The 21,218-nt window shown below is 38.8% G+C and overlaps 1 protein-coding gene across 3 annotated transcripts in view; it reads left to right on the top strand.

Annotated features, from left to right (window-relative positions):
• Positions 1-21,218, top strand: part of SLC22A15 (solute carrier family 22 member 15) — a 49,380-nt gene that overhangs the window by 20,064 nt on the left and 8,098 nt on the right. The window contains exons 5-13 of one of the 3 annotated variants that reach the window (XM_072335742.1): positions 1,003-1,132; positions 2,668-2,883; positions 3,426-3,566; positions 4,180-4,265; positions 4,652-4,772; positions 5,733-5,805; positions 11,218-11,406; positions 13,362-13,444; positions 18,479-19,819. In XM_072335742.1, the coding sequence (XP_072191843.1) occupies positions 1,003-1,132; positions 2,668-2,883; positions 3,426-3,566; positions 4,180-4,265; positions 4,652-4,772; positions 5,733-5,805; positions 11,218-11,406; positions 13,362-13,444; positions 18,479-18,611 (1,172 nt within the window). In that variant the 3' untranslated portion in view covers positions 18,612-19,819. Of the gene's footprint in view, positions 1-1,002; positions 1,133-2,667; positions 2,884-3,425; positions 3,567-4,179; positions 4,266-4,651; positions 4,773-5,732; positions 5,806-11,217; positions 11,407-13,361; positions 19,820-21,218 lie in introns of those variants that run through there. The other 2 variants (XM_072335752.1, XM_072335760.1) reach the window with 2 other exon arrangements.

Genomic DNA, 21,218 nt, shown 5'->3' with positions numbered 1-21,218 from the left:
AGGTTTCTGCATCACCCAAGCTGATTAAGGTACTCAGGTTGAAACAAATCCCCTGTGGATGTTATGCAGCTAAAAACTTATCCATTATTTATGATAGCTGAGCTCTACCCTTTGGGATTGAGACTGTGTGTTCTGGTTTAACCCAGCAGATGGTTAAGGACCACATAGTTATTTGCTCACTGCCCCCCCGCCCTCCCCCCAAATCCCACTGGGATGAGAGAGAGAATCATAAAAAGAGAAGAACTTGTGGGTTGAGATAAAACTATTTACTAAGCTAGTGAAAAGGAAGAGGATAACACACATACACAGGCACAAACACACAAAATTTGAATGCACATGACTAGCGATGCACAAACAATTGCTCACCACCCCCTGACTGATGTCCAGCTAATGCCCTAGACAGCAGGAAAGAGAGAGAGAAACTCCCACTCACTTCAAAACTCCTTCTGCATGATGTCATGTGTTATGGAATATCCCTTTGGCCAGCTTAGGTCAGCTATCATAATCCAGTACCTTTCCAGCTTGTTGAGCCCTTTGCTGGGAATGGCCTTGGCTGTGTACAACACTGCTTAGCAGTGACTTATAAATGTCAGTATGTTTATCAACATTGTTTTTCTCCTGGAACAAAAGATGTAGCGCCATACCAGACACTCTAAAGAAAACAATTCCACCCCAGCTGAAACTAAGACACTGTGAAAAACAGAGCGTAGTTTGTGTCTATTTGCTAAAATAGTCTGAAAAAAACACCTTTTTGTACAGTGGGAAGAAGGGACAACTGTTGTTAGTGTTCAGAAAGAGAGTTGTCCCACCTGCTATTTTACCTTAGGACTTAGAACAAAGGATATGGCCCCTTTAGCTACTGTGCTACTGAGTGAAATGTTCTTAATGAAGAGTTATTTTCTGTATGATCCCATGTGTTGGGGGTTAGCAATATTCTTTAAAGGAGTGATAATGGCATGGTTTCTTTTTTTCTTTTTTTTTCATTTATTTATTGTGTGTTAGGATCCATTGGTGGCTTGTTCTTTGCTGTGGGAATTGCCCAGTATGCTTTATTAGGGTACTTCATTCGCTCCTGGAGGACTCTGGCTGTTATGGTTAACCTGGAAGGAACAGTAGTCTTTCTTCTCTCTCTGTAAGTAAGTTGGTATTCAAACTGAACTTCTTCAAGAAGATGTCAATAATGAGAAGAAATACAATTAGGTCAAGGAGCTTTTCTAGGCTGATTTGAAGTGGTGTAACTAAGGTATTTTTCTCAACTTCAACCACTTCATGTTATGTGCTTACTTCAAATTGCAGTGCTGCAGTGTCTGAAAGTGCAAGTGTATGCTGCATTGTATATGCATCATTACTGTAAGTCGGAATAGTCTTGAGTGGTGTAGAGCATCCTATTCTTTCACTGTTCTGTATAGGTTCTTCAAAGTGTCCTCTGGTATGCTAGAAGATACTGTGTAACACAGAAAAGATACAGAAATATTTATGTGCTTATGTGATAACATGACAATTCTCTTATAATTCTGTTTACGCAGAAGGAACTGCATCAAAATTGTTTGCACATTCTTAAAGGCAACATGCAAAAGAAAAACTGGGCAACTTCCTTTGATTTTATTTTTTCCAATATTCTGATTAAGAAAGAATAGGAAGATGGCTTCTTTATTAAGGTAGTCAGGATTTTTGTTTGTGGAGTTCAGCACTGAAATGTATGGGGTGCAGTATTTTCTTCCTTTCTTATACCTTTCTTTCTCAACAGAAACTCAGCAACTGGTAAGAAATGAAGTTTAGCTGCAGTTCAAACTTAAGGCTTTTTCCTTCCAATATCTGTTCAAATTTGATAACTAACTTCTTTCTAGGCAGTCAGAACAGCCTTTCAAAGGAAGCACTGTAACTCAGGGAAAGATGTTAAAGGCTGTTTATGAGGTGAAAAGTATATTTGACATTCATAATGTTTCCAAACTTAAAGCAATGATATTTGGAGCTTTTTGCTATTTCTTTTAACTTTCTTGAAACACTTGCTCCAGGAAAAAATGTCACTTCAGCTCTTTGCCTGAACCACTTCAAGACTTTGTGCAGAAGTTTAATTTAGTTCTGGGAATCTGAAAATAATTGATCTGTTTTCTAGGATGTATTGGAGTTACAGACCTATCAAGCGAATGCTAGATGTGAAGTGTGAGAGCATGATTTTTGTACAGCCTTGCTATCTACAAGAGAGAATCATGAGAGTTTTTATTATAATTAATAATAATTATAAAGAGGGAAAATGTTAGAACATGAGGAACAGAAGACAGCTAGTAAACATCGTGAAAACATTTTACTTTTAATAACATGGAGCATCTTTGATTCTTAAATCCTCTAGGAAGAATCCTAATAATGTTGTAATTTATACTGTTGTGTGTGTATGTATGTATACACGCGTATACATGCACACATTATTTTTTGTTACCTAAATTACAGAGGAATCATTTTCCCTTTACTTCCAACATACTTCATCTGTTTCAGTAAATGCGTTCTGTACCCGAAGGGTTGTTTGCGAAATCTCATGCTGGAACATATTTCAGCCTTATTTCCATAGGCAAACCCAGCACTGTAGAATAGAAAAGCCCTCAGGCTGTCTCTGCAATATATATAATTTCTATATATAAATTAAAAAATGTGTGTGTGTGTGTGTTACAGGTTTATTCCAGAGTCCCCCCGCTGGCTCTATTCACAAGGCCGGCTGAGTGAAGCAGAAGATGCCCTCTACCTCATTGCAAAGAAGAACCGCAAGCAGAAGTACACTTTTTCATTAAAACTCCCTGCTGAGAGGAGCCCCAGAGAAGCTGGCAGTTTCTTGGACCTCTTCCGATACAGGGTTCTCTTGGGACGCACCTTAATCATGATGTTCACCTGGTACTTGAAATACTTTGTAGGCCCAGCTGTGTTGCTTTAACTCTTAGAGGGAATATGTTGCTGAGAATCAGCTAATCCTGAATGTTGTACATCTCAGCCTTTATTTTTGGGGATGTTGTACAGGAAAAGGATCCTTATTATAGTATTTCCTTAGTATATTTCTAATGTTAAGCCATTTTTACAGTTTAGTTCTGAGATATTTTATCTTTGCGTTTCACTTGTGCTTTTTGAGGCATAGAGCAGTTGAGAGCTGTATATTCCCTCCTGACCCTCTAAGGCTGCTGAGATTAGTTATGCTGTTAACCTCTTTGGTCCCATGCTATGCATCCATACTTTCTATAACTTGGATTACTCCTTGTGTTTTGTGTGTCAGGAGCACATTAGTAGGTTGGTGGCCTACCTTGTCTAATGAGTGGGAGTATTTCTTGAAAAGAAAGTGCTACCTGAGGTTACCAGGACTAGTAGTTGCTGTAGTACCTGCTTGAATATGGCCAGCAAAGTTGCAGCTCTGATTTTACTTTTTTTTTCCCCATCTTTTACAGGTTTGTGTGCAGCTTGGTTTATTATGGTCTTACCCTTAATGTGGGTGACTTAGGTGGAAACATCTATGCCAATTTAGCCCTATCAGGGTTGATAGAAATCCCAGCATACCCAGTCTGTATTTATTTGATTAACCAAAAATGGTAAGTATGAAATTCTATTAATGTGTTTAACATTTATTTATTTTTAATTATTATTATTTTTTAAAATAAAATACAAGTTTCTTTCAAATTGTATCTCCTAGTCCTTAGGCATTGTATGGAATTTTCTGCTTTGATATTTCCAGTTCATTATATTTGGGAAATGCTTTATTTGAAAGTGCTGCTGGTAGATCTTCACCTCTGGTAAGGTTTAAGTTGTTGCTCAGTAGCACGTTCTAATATGGCTCAAAAATAAGGATGTTCATCAGTAGAACTAGCTGTCTTGACTCCATCCTGACACAAGATGGCATTCTTCCCACCTGTCCTGTAACTCCCATTCTAACTGTTAGGTCAAAGATGCAGCTCGCTTCCCAGTCTCTTTTCTAAATGTCTCCTGAGAAGCTTTACACACATGCACACTGTAGGAAGGAAATAAAAATCCTTGAGATCGTCAGCTAAAGCACAAAGACTTCTCCATGCTCGTTTTGTTGAAAGCAGCAGAAGTCTTCTCAATCAGTGGGAGAAAAAGTGTTTGTGGAGATGGCATTTGATATTTCTGCAAATAGAGACAAGGTGAATTTAGAGGCTTCATTGGTTACCCTTTTTTGGACATCAGGTTTGGTCGAAAGAGAACGCTGAGTGCATTTCTGTTCCTGGGAGGACTGGCTTGTCTTATTGTCATGTTTCTTCCTAAAAAGAAAGGTAAATGTTTCCTTTTGTTTCTAAAATACTTAATAAGAAGTTGCAAAACTCCCCATCCAGCAGCCCAAGAATTTTTGGTTGTCAGTGCATTATGCTTGTACTTTAAAGCTAGGCCATAAGTAGCAATTTCCCTAGGATCTTAAGAAAAGCTTGTTAGAGAAAATGTGGGTTTGAACTCATCTTTGGATTCTGTCCTACACTTCCACTTCAATCACATCAGTCGCTCCTTTCCAGAGTTTCTGAAGTAATTCCAAAAAATGATGTTTGCTGGGATATATCCATTATCCAAATGAGCTGTCAGTATAAATACACATGCAACTTGTAGGTATCTCTTCAAGTGAAAGGCTGATGCCAGAAGAGCCTAAGTGACACATTTTCTCTATCAGATACTGGAGTTTTTGCAGTGGTGAACAGTCGCTCACTTTCTTTGCTGGGAAAACTGACAATCAGTGCTGCATTTAACATTGTCTACATCTACACATCAGAGCTTTATCCCACAGTGATCAGGTAATGCAAGTTAATTTTAAGATCTTCATTTTCCTGGTTCTTCTCCCTGATCACCTTTTAATTCTCTTACTTTTTCTATTAATTATTACATTTCATTTGAGATACATTTTCACTTAACATACAATGATTATCTGTGTGGTCTTGTATGTATTAAACTTTCTTCTTTTCTCTTATCCTCACCTCCATCTCCCTCAAATGTGCAGTGTTCTCTTTGGAGTAACTGTATTCTCCCTTATAGTAAAACAGTCCTTTTGGATGCTTAGTGTTCTCACAACCCTCTCTCCACTAATAAGGATAGCAGTAGTATTGCTGATGTTTTCATTAACAATGTCTGTGCTTTATAAACCAGACAACTCTGTTGATACTTGTGCTTCCTTAACCAGCTATGTTAAGGATGCAACCAGTCAGTAAGCTTTGTGAAAGTAATTTGGTGCTTCAAAGGTAGAAGTGTCCTGTGCTTGTGGTAACTGAGTAGATAAAGGCATCTATAATACAGGTGCAATTTTTAATAGATGTGTTTGTTGGCCAGTTATCACTGTTAATGGCTAGACATCATTGAAACTATCCTGTACAGTTGTTCTCCTGTGTGGGTGAATCTGCTGATATGGATACATACAGGAATTCAGCCAAAGTTTCAGGAAGAGATGAGATGCAATGACTGAAATCACACTTTTCTTTTTGGTTGTTGTTGTGTTAAATGTACACATATGTTAGAATTCTGAATGTGCAGTGGATTTGTGCTTTTCTCAGAGTACAAAGGATATAATTTAATTCCTTTTTTCAGGTGTTTTTGTTTAGATTTCACTTTTTGTTGCCAGTTGATATGGCCAGAATCATGAGTGAGATTTTTTTGTTGCTCTGTTAAAAACCTTTTCCTGCACTTGCAGCTTCTTGCACTTTAAAATCCTAGTTTTTCCTGTGCAAATGTGACTAATTAATGATTTTTTGGTTTCTTCTTAGGAATGTTGGAATGGGTGCCTGCTCCATGTTTTCCCGTGTTGGTGGAATCATTGCTCCTTTTGTCCCTTCATTGGTTTGTCTAAACTCACTATATTAAGTACATTTTTGTTCTGCAGTTCTGATGATTCAGAAGCTTGCAGAAGTGGGAATATTTGTGCAAACTTGTATATAAAATAATCTGAAAACTAGGTGTCTTGACAGCATTATGATAGGCTAAAGGCATTAGGATATAGTCTGTAATTAGGCAGAAAAATCCCAGTGTTTAGCTCAGAAGATACTTTAGGATTTTGGAATTTAACCCTTGAATTTCAGCAATATTGTGATTTGAAAAGAACAAATTGATGCTCCCAAATTTAAATCATAAGCCAGCAATAACTAAAAATGTATTTAAAAGATTTACTGCATCGAGACGATAAAGCGTAAGAACTCAGTGCCCTTCTCAGGAACTCATATTTTTGAGAAGAAATTCATGTAACTGTTGCTGCACTTCACTGAACCTATGTATTATAATTGTCAGTAAATGGTTTATATTTCAATGAATGCAGATGCTGTTGTGTAGACCCGTTAGTTACCTTTAAGCTTCTGAGCACAAATTTGACAGCAGCCTGTCAAGGCAAAGAGAAATTCTCAAGAAACAAGCATGAAGATGGTACTATTATCTTCCATTATGTTCATAGGCATGTGTGTTAGTAGGTAAAATAGAGTGCAGGGTTCTTTACTGATACAAACTGCTTGGTGAAGTCAAGTGAGTATTCCTTTCACATGACATGGATTTCATCTGGAATAACTTTTCTCAGTGTCTTCTGCCATCTTACTGTGGCATGCAGAAGGTGGGTAGAAGCACACTGGACTTTTTGTTCTGTAGAATAAAACATAAGGTAGGTGAGAGCATCTTCAGGGCAACAACGGGGAAAGTCAAAGTTGGTACAGATCTCCCAGGCAGATTTAATAGGCTGCTTTTATGTAACAGTGGGGGCATCCATTATGTTGTATATAGTGGACATTTGGCACTGAAAGACACAAATATTGAATTACCATGTTTTGAATGGGTCCAATGAAAGTCAAAATAGCTCTGTTTAAAGAACAAATGAGCATTGATTTGTGGGGAAAATTAAGGCTTTCATTGGAATTTCTTGAATTATTTGAATGTAGCCTTTTTTCTGGGAATATTATACAAAGGGTTGTAATGGGGAAAAGTTAATTGCTGAGCTAAGAGATGAAATGTTCCCTTGTATTTAATCATAGCCTATTCTATTTTTTTTTTTTTTAATTTTCTTTGGGTTTTTTTGTTGTTTGTTTTTTTTTTTTCAATTTAGAATTGCTTTTTCACAATGGAAAATGAGTTTTTGAGACCATGCTATACTCCTGTTTTTGTTTTTTGTTTTTTTAAATAAGCATTCTCCAGTATTCATCTGAAAGTACACGTATACATTTTTGAGCTTTGTTGAAGATGACTCATGTTTTTGCACACAGCTGTACGAAGTGTAGTTCTACTTTTAATAAGACATGTAAAGAAGGACAGACATTAAAGGTAATCTGTCAACATCACTTAGGCTGTTGGGGGTGATGGCAGGAAGGCCAAAGCTAGTTGAAACTAGAAACTAGCAAGGAGCGTAAATACAGATTCAGTCTAAGGACACGTAGATAGTGTTCAGCTCCTTGTTGAATGGAATAGATAGCCTATTTGTGGATGAGATGGAATAAGATGAAATACTTAACACTTGCTTTAGTCTTCACAGGCAAAGCCTGACCCCAAGCCTTCATGCATATCAGCACAGTTTAGGAAGCAGAGGGTCAGGCAGCAGTGGAGGAGCAGTAGCTTCATGAACCCTGAAAGAAACTGAAAGCTTTCCAGTACATGGGATAGGATTTCCCAAGTGGTGGTGAAAGAGCTGGCTATGCTAGTGAGGCAAGTGTCTATCTGAAATCTCATTGTAGTGGATGGAGGTCACTGATAACTGGGGGGAAAAATGCTAATACTGTGTATGTCTTTAAGATAGATCAGAAAGTGGATCCAGGCAGTTACCCGCTGATCAGCTCAAACTCAGTCCCTGGGAAGATCAAGGGCATGACCTTACAGAGTCTGTTTCCAAGCATGTGAAGGCCAAGAAGGTAATCAGGAACAGTTAGCATGGATTTACTAAGGAATGTTAATTCTCAGCCAGTTTGATAGTCAGCCATTCCATCACAGAACATAATGTAGATAAAGAAAGGGAGGAGAAGAGGAAAAAGTGTTTTGGCACTGTCCCACAGCATTTCTGTGTGAAGGAATATTGGATGGATTTGAATGATGCACAGACCATCCTTATCATGTTTGTGGGAAAGGCAAAAGAGTATTTAACACAACAAATGATGAGCTTGATTCCAGGGGGACCTTTTGGACCAACAAGAATCCCATGAAGGCCAGCAAGAAGTGTAAAGTTCTCTTTCTGGTTGGGATTAATCACAGGGCTTGTATAGGCTGATCAACTGAGTAGCAGCTTTGTTGGAAGAGACCCGAGGGATGCAATTGTATGACAAGTCAAATGACAGCTAGCAGTGTCCTCATTGAGAACAGGCAAATGTCACACGGAGCTATATCATGCCCATGTCAGTGCATGATCTGCAGATCAAGTTTGTGGTCTCTCAGTTCTAGAAGGATGTGGCAAAAATCTGGAGAGGGTCCAGAACAAGGCAACAGGGATGATGAGGGGCCTAGAACATATAGTTTCAGGTGAAAGCTGGAGGAGTTGTGTTTATTTGGCCTGAGACAAACTTCCAGTTATGTAGTTCAGCAAATGTTAGTGGCCACAAGTTATTATTTGAGGGTTACAAATAAGTATAGGAAACCTTTTTTTTGTTTGTTTTTGTTTTATTTTGTCTGAGAAGCTTAACATAGCCTTGGAATGGCCCTCTCAGAGGGAAGAAATCTCCATCCTTGGACTTTTTCAATGGCTACACAATGCTATGGTTGACATGGTCTAGTGTTGGCTGTAGCCCTGCTTTGAGTTGGTGGTTGGGCTAGATGACATAGAGAGATTTCTTCCAGCTAGCATGTCTTTGTGTGATATATCTGTCTACTAAAGCGACGTAAGATTTTATTAAAAAGAACATATTATGGACAAGAACTGAGTACAAGTTCACTAGCATTTGTTTTAAGGTCCATTCTGAAAGAAGCTGTCATGGTTATGTCTGCATTAGAGGTAATTTTATTCATACAGGTTTCTGTGACTCTGTATTTTGGATTCTAGATGAAAATGGTGGTGTTAATACTAATGTTTTAGTTGCTACAGAGCACTGCTTATATAGTCAAAGACTTTCAGCTTTTCGTGCTGCCCTGCTAGCAACAGGACTTGGGGTGCACAAAGAACTGGGAGGGGAAAGATCCAGGACAGCTGGCCCAAATGGACCAGAGGGATATCCAATACTGTATAACATGGTGCTCAGCAATAAAAGCTGAAGTAAAGGAGGAGGAAGGTGGAGGACCATTTGGTGTGTGTATTCCCAAGAAACCACTGCATGTGTTAACCTCTGCTTTCCTGGAAATGGCTAAATGTGTGTTCTCATGATTTTACTATTCTGATTCTCTCCCCATTCCACCTGGGAAGAGTGAGCAAACAGCTGTGGTACTTAGCTCCTTACTGGGGTTAAATCACAACAGACACAATTGACAGTACTGCTAAGAAAGAATAACAGTGGTTATTTTAAAATTAAAGCATAGAGGTTAAGTTAAGGTTGGAAGGGATCTCTAGAAGCCATCTGGTCTATCTTTTCCACCTCCTAGCCCTTGGCAGAATCAGAGTCACCAAGAGCTGCTTGCCTATGATAGTGTCTGGGCAGCTTTGGATTATCTTCAAGGTTAGAGATTTTACTGGTTTTCACCATAGTCACCACCATTTGCTGTGCATTTTTGCCAGCAATGAACAAGAGTCTGCATGCTGTGTTTGTGAAAAATCTGCACCAGCAGAAGGTGACCCACTATTTCACAGCTGCTGTGTCAGTGATAGGAAAATGTTGCCCATCTTTCATTGGCCCAAATAGGTGGAGTGAGAAGGTGCCAAATCTGGACTATACGGTGGGCATGGTAGGACAGTACAGCCAAGACTGGCAATGTGTTCTGTGATCATCAAACTGTTATGTGGCCTGGTTTTATTGTGTTGCAAGAGAAAGACTGTCTTCTCTGCCCCGACCTTGGAAGTCTAAGCCTTCAATTTAGTCAGCATTGCAATGTAGCAGTCAGAGTTTTATCTAGGTTCCAGGAGATCCTGGAGAATCATCCCTTTCTTATTCTGAAAGACAGTGCATATCATTTTACTTGCGGAGGGCTGTGTCTTGAACTTTTTCCTTAACGGGGAAATTCACACGTTGCTACTCCATGGATTCCCATTTTGATTCTGACTCATAGACCACATCTTGTTACCAGTTACAATACAATCCAGGAAGCCATCACTTTCAGCCTCATATTTGTTCAGTAGGTCCTGACAAGCTTACATCTGGTATTCATTCTGTTCTTGCATGAGCATTCATGGGACCAACCAGACACAAACTTTGCAGTATTCCATTGTTGCTGCCATTGTTTCCAGTGCAACGATACTCAGCGGTGTATGCTGATCTCTGGTTGTAATCTGCAAATTTCATGCAGATGAGCCAATTGAGATGCTCTTCATTTTTGTGGTGTGACAGCTGTATATGACCATCTGCAACGTGGTTTGTCTTTAACGTCGCTGTTGCCACTGCTGAAATGCAACACCCACTGCCTCATTGTGCTCGCATCTACTGCTTGATCTCCATAAATGTTCATCAAGTGTTGGTGAATGTCAATGGCTGCCTTTTTTTTCTACATGGTAGAATTCAGTGACGCTCTTTTTCTTCATCTGACACTTTGTCAGACTGCCCCTCTGCTGCCAGTTGCCACGTGGCAACAAAATGTAACAGAATACTGGCAGGAAGGTTCAACTTCTATTGCCACACCATCAGCATCCACTTCTTATATTATGGGCCAACATAATAAAATAGGAGGTATTACTTTTGGAGTAGCCCTGATGTGTTGACAAGATCCTCCTGTGCCTTTTCTAACCTGAACGGATCCAGCTGTCTCAGCCTTTCCTTCTCTTATATGTGAGATGATCCAGTCCCATTATCACCTTTGTGTCTCTTTGTTGGATTCTCCCTAGTATGTCCATGTCTCTTGTACTGGACAGCCCAGAACTGGATACAGAACTCCAGGCATTGCCTCACCAGTGCTGAGTAGAGGGTGTGGTTCACCTTTCACAATCCAGGATACCATTAGCCCTTGTTTTTTGTTTTATTGCAGTAAGGGCACATTGATGGCTAACATTCAGATTTTGTAAGGGGAGTATGAGATTAAAAGTTTCAAAGGTATGAGTTTGTTATATTCCTGAAAATTGCCACATGGAATGATTGTAAAGGTTAACTGAGTGTGCAGCATGCACTAAATGGAACCAATCTACTTTGTACCAACCACTCTCTCTGTTCTCGTTTCTAGAAATCTGTGCAGTGGTCTCTGCCTTATATTGTATTTGGAGCAGCTGGTTTATTGTCTGGGCTCTTAAGTTTATTGTTGCCTGAAACCTTGAACAGCCCTCTGCTAGAAACTATTTCAGACCTACAGATATGCTCATACTGGAGACTGGGGGATGAAGCCATGTCATTGCAAACCCTAGATGGTTCACAGGTATTTTGTTATTAATTGTTTTCCCTTGCATTTCAACTTTCAGCTTGCATAACCCACCCTAAATTCTCTAGGATAGTGATTTTTGGCCTGTGGAGAATAGGTCCTAAGGAGATGCAGAAGATAGTTCAGTAACCTTACCATCCCATCTGAATTGTTCCATGGAAATGCAGGCTGAAACATGACTGGATTAATATATCCATTTAGGGACAAAAGTTTACAGTCTTTTTTTTGGGGGGGATAAAGGACTTGGTGATGTCTGTGTCTGTCTAATCTCTAAGATGGATTGCTGTGGTATGCTTCATACACGGCTGGCCACTGAAGTTTCTGAGAAGTCTTAGATGTTAAGGAAAATTCTTGCTGGCAAAACAAGTCTATTGTATGTGTTCATGTCAAATTTGTACCAGCCGTTATTTTGGTAATTACCTCATCATTGATGTATTTAGATGGCTTACTAACAGAAAGTGATTCTAACAAGCAGTATAGTTGCTATAATTCAGAGGAGGGGAAAATCATCATTTTTGCCCTTGCAGCCTAATAAGGTCAGTATCACCATTTGGGGGTGATTTATAAATATGCATGCACTGGATTCACGTTCATCTAACAGTCTTCTCAAGTTTAAGTTTTCTGTCCATGCATTTCTTCAGGCCTTCTACAAATCCCGGCCTGAACAAGATCATTTATCATCATTTATATATATAATTTTATACAAAGAAAGTGCCAATAAAATGAAAAGCTGCTAAACATTAACCTTATTTGACAAGGCCACAGAGATGTCTGTGAAGCTGCTGTAAGAAAGCTATAGAGTTTATTTGGCATACCCTGAATTTTCCCTGTGGAATCCATTGTCCTTTTGTACCACTTCAAGGATGGGATGCAATCTAGATGCCCAGAGTTGAGGTTTTGTCCCTGTTAACATACACAAATGTGATAGTCAAGTTGGGTGGCATCCAGCGATAGTCTGATTTTCCTCAAATAATTTTAGAAATAAAAAAGAAGCATAAAATAATTCCCTTTATATTTTCTGACAACTTCTAGTCCTCAAACTGTTTGAAATTCTTTTGCAGTTACACACACCGCCGTAGCAAAACTCCACTGAAGACAGATCTAAAGCTACAGATTTTGCTTGTGTGGTTCTGTCAGTCAGAACTATGATTTCCATTTCTGTTTTTCACCTTCTTTCTCGCCCTGCTTTGCATACGATTTGTCAGGCAGAAGTCTTAGAATAGATGTAAGAATACTGGAAAAAATCTGAAATGCTCATTTAAACTAGATGGAATATGCTAGCAATGCACTAATCATGACTTGGGTAGTCCATACTAGTTCAGTGGAAAAATGCCACACTGGAAAAATAAGTATCAATTAATTATAATGGTTGATTTTAGTTTGGGTATGTAATATGAATTATGCTATTGAAAGGACTCCAGATGGAGTAAATATGCCTGTGTCAGAGAGTTTATTTTCTTCACATACAAACCTGTAATGTTCTTCTTTTTCCACAACACTTTTGTTTAGTATCAGAGAGGGATCTTTTTTAATTTAACTTATATAGAAAAATGCTCATACTACACATGGAGTAGTAATAATTCAGAATGCAGAAACTTTTACCTGATGAAATGATCTTTATGTTCTGAAAGTCTGTCTCCAGTTGCTCACAAGAGGGTAGGTTCCTTGGGCTTAAATGAAGAAAGCTGAGTAGACTACCACGTTAGAGCCATCCTAGCCATTTTCTCTCTTGCATGGATTTTCTCCAGTATACTGATAGAGCCAGGAAAGTCCATCCAGTGTAAGTTCTTTCCAAGAGATGTTGAAGATTCAAGAGCACAAACAAATCAAAGCGTTAATAGTGATTTGGCTTGTCTTTTTTCTACCAGCCTTCTGATAGAGGTGTAGAGCTTTGTGCTCATGTATTTTGAGATTTCTTTGATGTTAACCAATTACTTCATTTTTCTTTCTAGTCTGGAGACAAGGACAATTCTACAGGAAGTGGAAGCGAAGATGAGGAGTTTTATGATGCTGATGAAGAGACCCATATGATCAAGTAATGAAAAGAAGAAACACAGACTTGTTCTCTTAATTTTTTTCTTACTTGTCCAGTCAGCCCAGCTCTGAGATGAGAGTACTGGAAACCACCTATCAGGGAATGTAATTGGGCAAGTGCCTGTGTCTTTCCTGAGTAGGAAGGGAGTTTAAATGCTGTTAAGATTAATTGCACCACTGAACTTTTTCATGCAAGACAGCCATTCAAATACTTGTGGGTAGGAATGGGAGAGAATGCGCAGACTGCATCTGAATGATAGCAAGTGAAGGATGATGCATTTCTGAAACATAGGAAATTATCAACTATTTGTGCTGAGCATCAGTGCACACATTCCTGTGTTCAGGGTTGTTGGTTCTGAGTCATCATAAACTGAAGAACTTGAAAATGTGCACTTTTTTATTTCTGTGGAGTGAAAGTGGTCACACAATATTTTGTGTGCTACCCCAGGAGGTACAAACTTATGAAATTGTATGTTGAAATGACTTTTGCATATGGAGTGGGGGAGAGGCAACTATGAACACAAGGTTTCTCCTTCAGCATGTGGACACCTTTGTAGAATTGCAGGGTACGGCTGATGAGTTCATGACCTATCCAAGAAATTTGTGATGATGAAAGGCTGGGAAGAGTCCATAACATCTGTAGGTATAGAGGATGTTGCTGATTTATTTCTCTGCTATCACCAAACATTCTCTTGGGCTGCCTTACACATAGATCTGCCACGTTTCCCGCATCTCAGAACTTCTCTTTGTAGCTTCGCCTACTTTTACTTTGTCTTCACTTGTCCATAAATATTAAAGCTTAGCAACTTCTCTGCCAGTGTAGTTAAGTAACTCTGTTTAAGGATGCAATTTCATGAGTGGCACACAGGTGAGGTCTTTATCACATATTGTGTAACATGAAGCGTGTTTTTAGGGCATTTAGCTCATTTCTACGGAACTGTCTGCATCTTTATTTGTGGAAGAAATTTAATGTTTAAGTGAAAAGAGGAGCCAAGGGCTGCTGTTACGTTTTGTAGGATTATTGCCACAAAGCTGCTAATATCTATTTCAAATTCCTTTGTTAGGTAATGCTCTTTAAATCCTCTAAGCCAGTGTTTACTTGATTACTTGACCTTGTTAAGGAAGACAACTTCATTCTTTAGTTTACACTACACTTTGTTTTGTTAGAAGGATACGAAATCTTGAAATATGAACAAGTGCAATGTTGTGACTAAAAAGCAAGGCCTTAGGAAGATTCAGCACTCATCCTCTAACCACTTGCTTACTATTTATTAACATTGGTTTCCACAAGTTGTTTGTTGGTTTTTATACTTGAAGTTACTAACAAAGTTCTGTGTAGAGACTGAAAGGAGCTGTCAGCCTTGCTAGCCATTTTTTGTGAATAGTAGATTTAGAAAATGGGATTAAAAAAAGAGAAGAGCTGTTGTCTGAATTTATTCCAATTAAACTGGGAAGTTCATTTACTCTGAAAGGAAGTGAAACTGAACAGCACCTGGAGGTTATAGCTAGCTGCTTGACCTTTGTTCATTGGAACTATACTACTGAAGAAAATGATACTACCCTTCTTGGTGGAGCAGGAAGCCCAGAGGCTACAGATTGAAGCAGGCAGTACTCCCACTTGATCTGAGTTTGTTTCAAGCTTTGGCTGGGAGCAGAGTAGGGAACTTCAGACTGCGCCTTAACTTTTTCTTCCAGACTGCTGCGTAGTTGTTGTAGCAGGGCGCTTTTAATCCCGACTGGATATTCTTTCTGTCTATATTTGGCCCTCATACAAGCTTGAAAATTTGTCTAAATAAGGTACTTGTAAAAGCTTGGAATGTTTGAGTGTATTTATTCAAAGATATTTTTAGTTCTGTATTCACATTTTAAATTATGGATAGTTGGAAAAGTGTCAGGTTTGGTTTTGTTGTTGATGACTTCTAAAGACATACAGCCTGCTTACTTGAAAGCAAACAGTGGTAAGCCTGGCATTATTAGCATGCTGCCAAAATCCAGCATATTTTTTAGCTGCTTGTTTTCCCTTCTTTCCCTGAGAGGCAGACAGGAACTGTTAGCCATTCTTTGTCCGTAGTTTGTGTGTCAATATCTATTACTGACAACACCAGTCATGCCACAGGACATCGTGCCTATATGGTTTTCAGTAGGAAGAGTAGGATGTAACAGTTCAGGTGAGGAAATTACTTTGCAGAACCTGAATTGGATTTTTGTGGTTCTTCAATTTTAATCAGTCTTCAGCTTGTAATCAAACTTCTCCATTCATGCACTTTTGTATTGTAGGTATAGATGTAAAAAATCAAAACCGAGAGTGAAGAAAATGTATTTTTTTTTGTTTGATAAGTTACTGTGCTTTATTTTAGAAATATAGAAATATTTTGTTTTAGCTGAAGGATGGTGTACTGATTATCTTTCCCACTCTTAGAGCATCCTCTAATCACACTCTCTGACATATAGCTGAATCTAAGCATCTATGCATGCAGTTTGTGAGCGTGGTGGTAAATATGTCTGAAGAGCTCATGAACAGCAGTACTGTCATTTGATGGTGGAAGTCAGTCTGGCCTGATATACTGAACGCCCGTGTCAGAAATGTCTATATGCAGTTGTTTACCAGACAGGACAGTTATTTATAGGTGTATTTTGAGTCTCATTGCTTCTATCTTGCTGCAACATGTATTAAGTGAAGGAAAGACCTGTGTGAGAAAACTGATGTGACATCTGAGCGTAGAATTGGAGTGTGAACAAACTTAGAATTTTCCATGCCATGTCTTTTTAATGCCTTAGCTGTATTTTGGTACTTCTAGCTCCTGTCATCATGGAAAAAAACCTTGTGTTGCCTGATGGAGAGTGGTTTTTTTTCCTGCTCTAATTTATTGTAAGTGCCTGTATCATGAAAGGCTTTTTAATTTCCTCAATCAAATTTATATGGGATTGTGTGTAAAGTAACATCACAGAACTGGATGATGTAAGTGCCAAAGACCGCTTCTGCTGGAAAGCAACGGTCCAAGACTAGTTCTAGCTGCACTCATTTGGAATTCCTCCATGCAACCTGCCAAAACTGGTACTTAGAAGCATCTCCAGAGCTTTAGGGGACAGAAAGTTACCTTCATTTGCTTGTCTTTCCCTCTTCAGTTCACTTAAATATTTTATGTTTTCTGAAAGAACAAAGATTTGTAGAAGAGGCTGACTTGTCAGAGAAATCTGCAGAGCCTGTTTGCTTCTGAGTTGCAAAAGCCAAAGCTTACTCTCAAAGACTGATAAAATCTGGTAAAAGACTGCACAGATTTGTCTAAAAGGTGCAGTTTGAGGCATCGCTAAATAGCGATTTCTGTAGTTTAACTCCCTACTACAACTACAAAATTCAGTGCAAATCAGCTCTATCGTGGCAGGTTTTTTTTGCCAGCAGATGGGCAAGTACCTAAATGTTTGTGCTGCAGGAGCTGGATGCCATCAGAAGTGTGGTAGAGAGAAATAATCTGCATTCTCCACTGCACATGCAGAATGAAGTAAGGCCGTGATGTGTCAGGATCCTCTCTTATATAGTAAGCTCATAGAATGGAATGCATTTAAACAACTGCTTGCCCATCTTCAATTACAAAAGGCCTTAAAGAGTAAAGATATCTTACATGCAAGTTAATGCTAACCAACATATCTGCGATGCTTAAAGATGTCCCAGTAGAAGTATCTGCTACATCCACATTCTAACAAAATATTGTGAACTGATGGAAACTTGCCTGGGAGACAGACATTTCTGATAGCAGCTTGTGAGGGGAAAAAATCATTGTTTCAAACTGATTAAAAGCTTTCTAATGTAGAACTGACAGCCGCTGAGTGGTTTGTAGTAGAAGAGTTCACTGCAGTTGCTGTGATGTTAAGTATGACTCCAAATGACTGTTTTTCAGTACTAGACTCGCCTCACTCCCCAAAGTTTAATCCAGTTTCCCATCTGTTCTTGTTAAAAATATGAAGGTCTTGTAGAAACCGGGCATATATTTTTCATATGGATACATTTATTGCTCTACTTTCCTTCTTGAATCTAATTTTACTTCCATTTTTTAAGCAACTACCTCCTTATGTTGAGCTTTTTTGTCACTTCTGTATTTAATAGAGTTTTAGATAATATAAAATATTTCCATTTTTTAACTTATGTAGTAATCCATGATTTAAACAGAAGGAAGACCTGTGCTTTTTAAAGTTTTATTTAAAGGCTTTTTAAAAGTAGCATAAAATGCTTATGCTTTTGGAGGACCAGAATTATTGCACCTTTAGAATGTGGGTTCTTTTGTGTACACTGTTATTAAGGGCAAGTAACCTTTAATTTTGTACTAATCTCAATTGAGGGGATAACTTGTTTGGAATGAAGTTGTGAGTTGGGGAATTTAACTTATTGCCAATTGAAGAGCTTCTATTTATTGCTGTTGGTATTCAGGGGGAGAAAAAGAATTGGGGGAAACACTGCTGCTTCTCTCCGGACACTTTTCCATTGCCACCTTGGTGATCTCCTGTCCCATGGCTGGCTATTACTCTCAGTTCCTTCAGCAAGGAAACAAGTAGTTCAGGAGATTGGGATCAGCACATCGTGCTAGCTTTCTTTCCTTGCTCCTTGTTTCTTACTCAGCTGCTCTACTGTGGGTTTCCTCACTGGATTCAGTGCCCCTTAGAGCTGCATCTCTTTCAAAGTCTCATCCTCTCAGCCCTTGTTTGGGCTGCAGTTCTTTTTTGGCATTTCTTCTGCCCTGCTTCACCCTTCTCTCATCCTGTGCTGGCATAGTCTTTTCTCTCTATTTTTTTTTTTCCCCTTCCTCCTTCTATAAGTATTGTCTTTTTTCTCTTAAATTTGCTTTTAAATATGCAGATGTGCCACAACCTCCTCTGGCTGTCTGCAGCACTGGAACAAAATGGCTCAGTGCCTAAGTGTCCCAAAGAGACAGTGGGCCCAAACTGAAAGACAGGAGGATCTGCCTAAGCATAGGGAAACACTTTTCTTTTTTTTTTCCTTTTCTTTTTTTCCTTTTTTTTTTTTTTTTTTTTTTCCTGACAGGCTAACCTATTACTGCCACAGATTGACCAGAGAGGCTGTAAAGTCCTTGGCAATGTTCAAAAGCCATCAGGACAAGATCCAGGACAACCGGCTCTGTGGGACCCTAGATGACCTGCAGTACCAAAACTCCTGACAGGTGTGCCTAATACACGACTCCACAATGCTTTCTTTCAGATCGAGTCCTTACATGGCTGACAGTTACTACGAGCACAACTTGGTACTGTAGTCCCTTTCTGAGTTACTATTGTCTTAGGTCAAATAAATGAAACTCCTGAGGATATAAGCAGACATTTATAGCCAAGTTCTGTGTCTGGTTACATGTTTGTATTCTCACTGATTTCATAAGACAGATCTTAGATTTCCACTTGACCAGAGGAGCAGCCAAAGGGGTAAACTTCCTTCTCTCTGCTTAAGCCTTCATCATCATGAAATCAAATCTTTCCACAGTCTCTTGTATCTTGTAAAGTCCTGGTCAGCTCAGAGTTGAGTAACAGAAAAGAGGCGGTACAGGGAATTGATTCTTGTTTGCAGCAGCCAATCAAGTTGTATATAGATAGTATGCATATATATATGGGGGGTGACTTGAATACTGACTGTCTTGAGCTTTCCAGCATTAAAGCACAGACTGATAAATGTCAGAGTACTTCTTTAATTGTATTAGTGCGCTGTCGTTAATTCAAAGTTGTACTGATGAAAAATCTCTGTTCAGAATACTTGATCTGAGGAGCCACATTTAAAGTATCATGTGCTTTTCCATGATAGACCTTTTATGGAGTTATGTCCATACTTTCTGTGAACAGTTGTTGGGTCCATCTCTTCTCACGATGTTCTTTACTCTAAGCAAGGGACCACAGCAACAAGTGTAGAAATATACAGAGTAATTGCACTTATCTGTTTTGTTTTCTTAATGTATTTCCTATGCATACTGCCTTACCCATATGTACTGTGCTTCACTGGTGGTACTAAGGGTAAACATCGGGTTTTTAATTTATAAAATATAAAATTAGTTTGTTTGTTTTTTTAAATAATAATAATTCTGTAGAGTTAGGTACTTATTCCAAGATAGAGAGAGATGATGGTAAGCCCGTTTGAATTTAATCAAAGGTTAATATTGGTGGTCTTTATTCTCAGTTAATTCCTGAATGGTTTTGATTATTTGAAATAAATATAATATTTTAAGATTTTTTTGTAGAGGAAAGCTCTCTTTTAGGTGTCTAGTAACAGCTCTGATACTGCCTCTGACACGTGTACTTCATATAACGTCTTTGTAACTTATTTTGTGCCTTTTCTTCCCCTGACACAAGAATCTCTCAATAAAAACAAACTCTTTTGGAACACTATAAACCTATTTTATTGTACTGATTTTATTTGCCTGACCCTTTTGTTTTCTGGAGGGCACTGAAGCTATCTCAGCATAGAAAAGATATTTATCACGGATGCTGCAGAAGAAAATTGACAAGGTGGAAAGCAGGTCAGTTTGGAATGGCAGTGCTACAAAGCGCCTGGGAAACTGGGACTGTCAGTACTAATCAATATATCCCACTGTATCTATCACAAATCATTTCTAACAAAAACCGGCAGCAGTGGAATGTGAGAATCAATTTACTACGGGCTTCAGTTGTGCTGATTGATGTTGAAAGACTAGAAACACTTTGGGGCTTTAGCATAACAAAGTATCTGTTGTTGTTGCTACTAACACTTGTATTGGTGGAGTGCTCAAATACACTGACTGGTGTTTAGACCTCTTCTTCAAAGTGCTGTGCAGATAGCAGAATATTTGTTTTCATTACCTGAAAGAGAGGTGATAAATAGGCTAACTACATTTCCCTCCTCTATCCAGTGATATTTATTCTCTGAATCTGAATAACTGGGAGCAGTGCTCTGTTTTAAAGTGCTGGTTAACAAAGCTTTCATACATTTGCATACTCCTCATGAATTTAAACATCTTCTTTAGATATCTAGTGACTTGAGCAGATGCCAGAGCACTTCGTTATATGTCAGTGTTTTAAAGTATATATGCTAAAGGAAACAAGTGGTCTTGCATGATAGATAACATACCAGGCCTTCTGTTATGTTACATTTTACTCTTACTTGAAGTGGAACTAAGGACGACAATCCAGCCAGGTTCCCTGGTCAATCTTCAGGGCACCTTCATTGTGTATTCTTCAATCTAAAGTGATCAGACGGGCTATATTTTGTTCTTGTTATTCTCAGTTCTTGCAAACTTTACTCTTTCTTTCTGCTGCTTGAGATGCATAGGATTTTAGTTCTGTATTTACTTTTGCTGCAGTTTTACCATGGAATCAATTGAAAACCCTGGTTTTCAGAGGTGTCTGGTTACGTGCTCTACTCAGCTCTTTCCATAGCCTTTCAAATTCGTTGTTCCCTGTCAAATTTACTTCAACTAGCAGGGAGCCAATGGCCTGAAGGAGTTGGTCAGTTGTCATCTATGGAGTGCTTCCGTTGGGATTATTTACTTTAACACCAGCCCTTGGGCAGGGCATATCATGCTGATGTACCCAGATACACTGTGTTGGGCTGCCATTAAATGCAGCTTTGCTCTCCTGCCCATTGTATGGGAACTGGCTATATCTTGCGCTAACTAGAGCCTGTTTGACTACTGAGCAGATGTATTGTGCAGTTTGTTGAGTCAAGATAAGGAAAAAACAGGGTGAGACCAGGAAGGGATTGCAAATTACTTATGAGAAGGATTGTGGTTCACATGGCTGTTTTGGTTTTT

The sequence above is a fragment of the Excalfactoria chinensis genome, chromosome 1, assembly GCF_039878825.1.
Source record: "Excalfactoria chinensis isolate bCotChi1 chromosome 1, bCotChi1.hap2, whole genome shotgun sequence".
NCBI lineage: Eukaryota > Metazoa > Chordata > Aves > Galliformes > Phasianidae > Excalfactoria > Excalfactoria chinensis.
The sequence above is the reverse complement of the archived record's forward strand: the minus strand, read 5'-3'. Positions and strand labels throughout refer to the sequence as shown.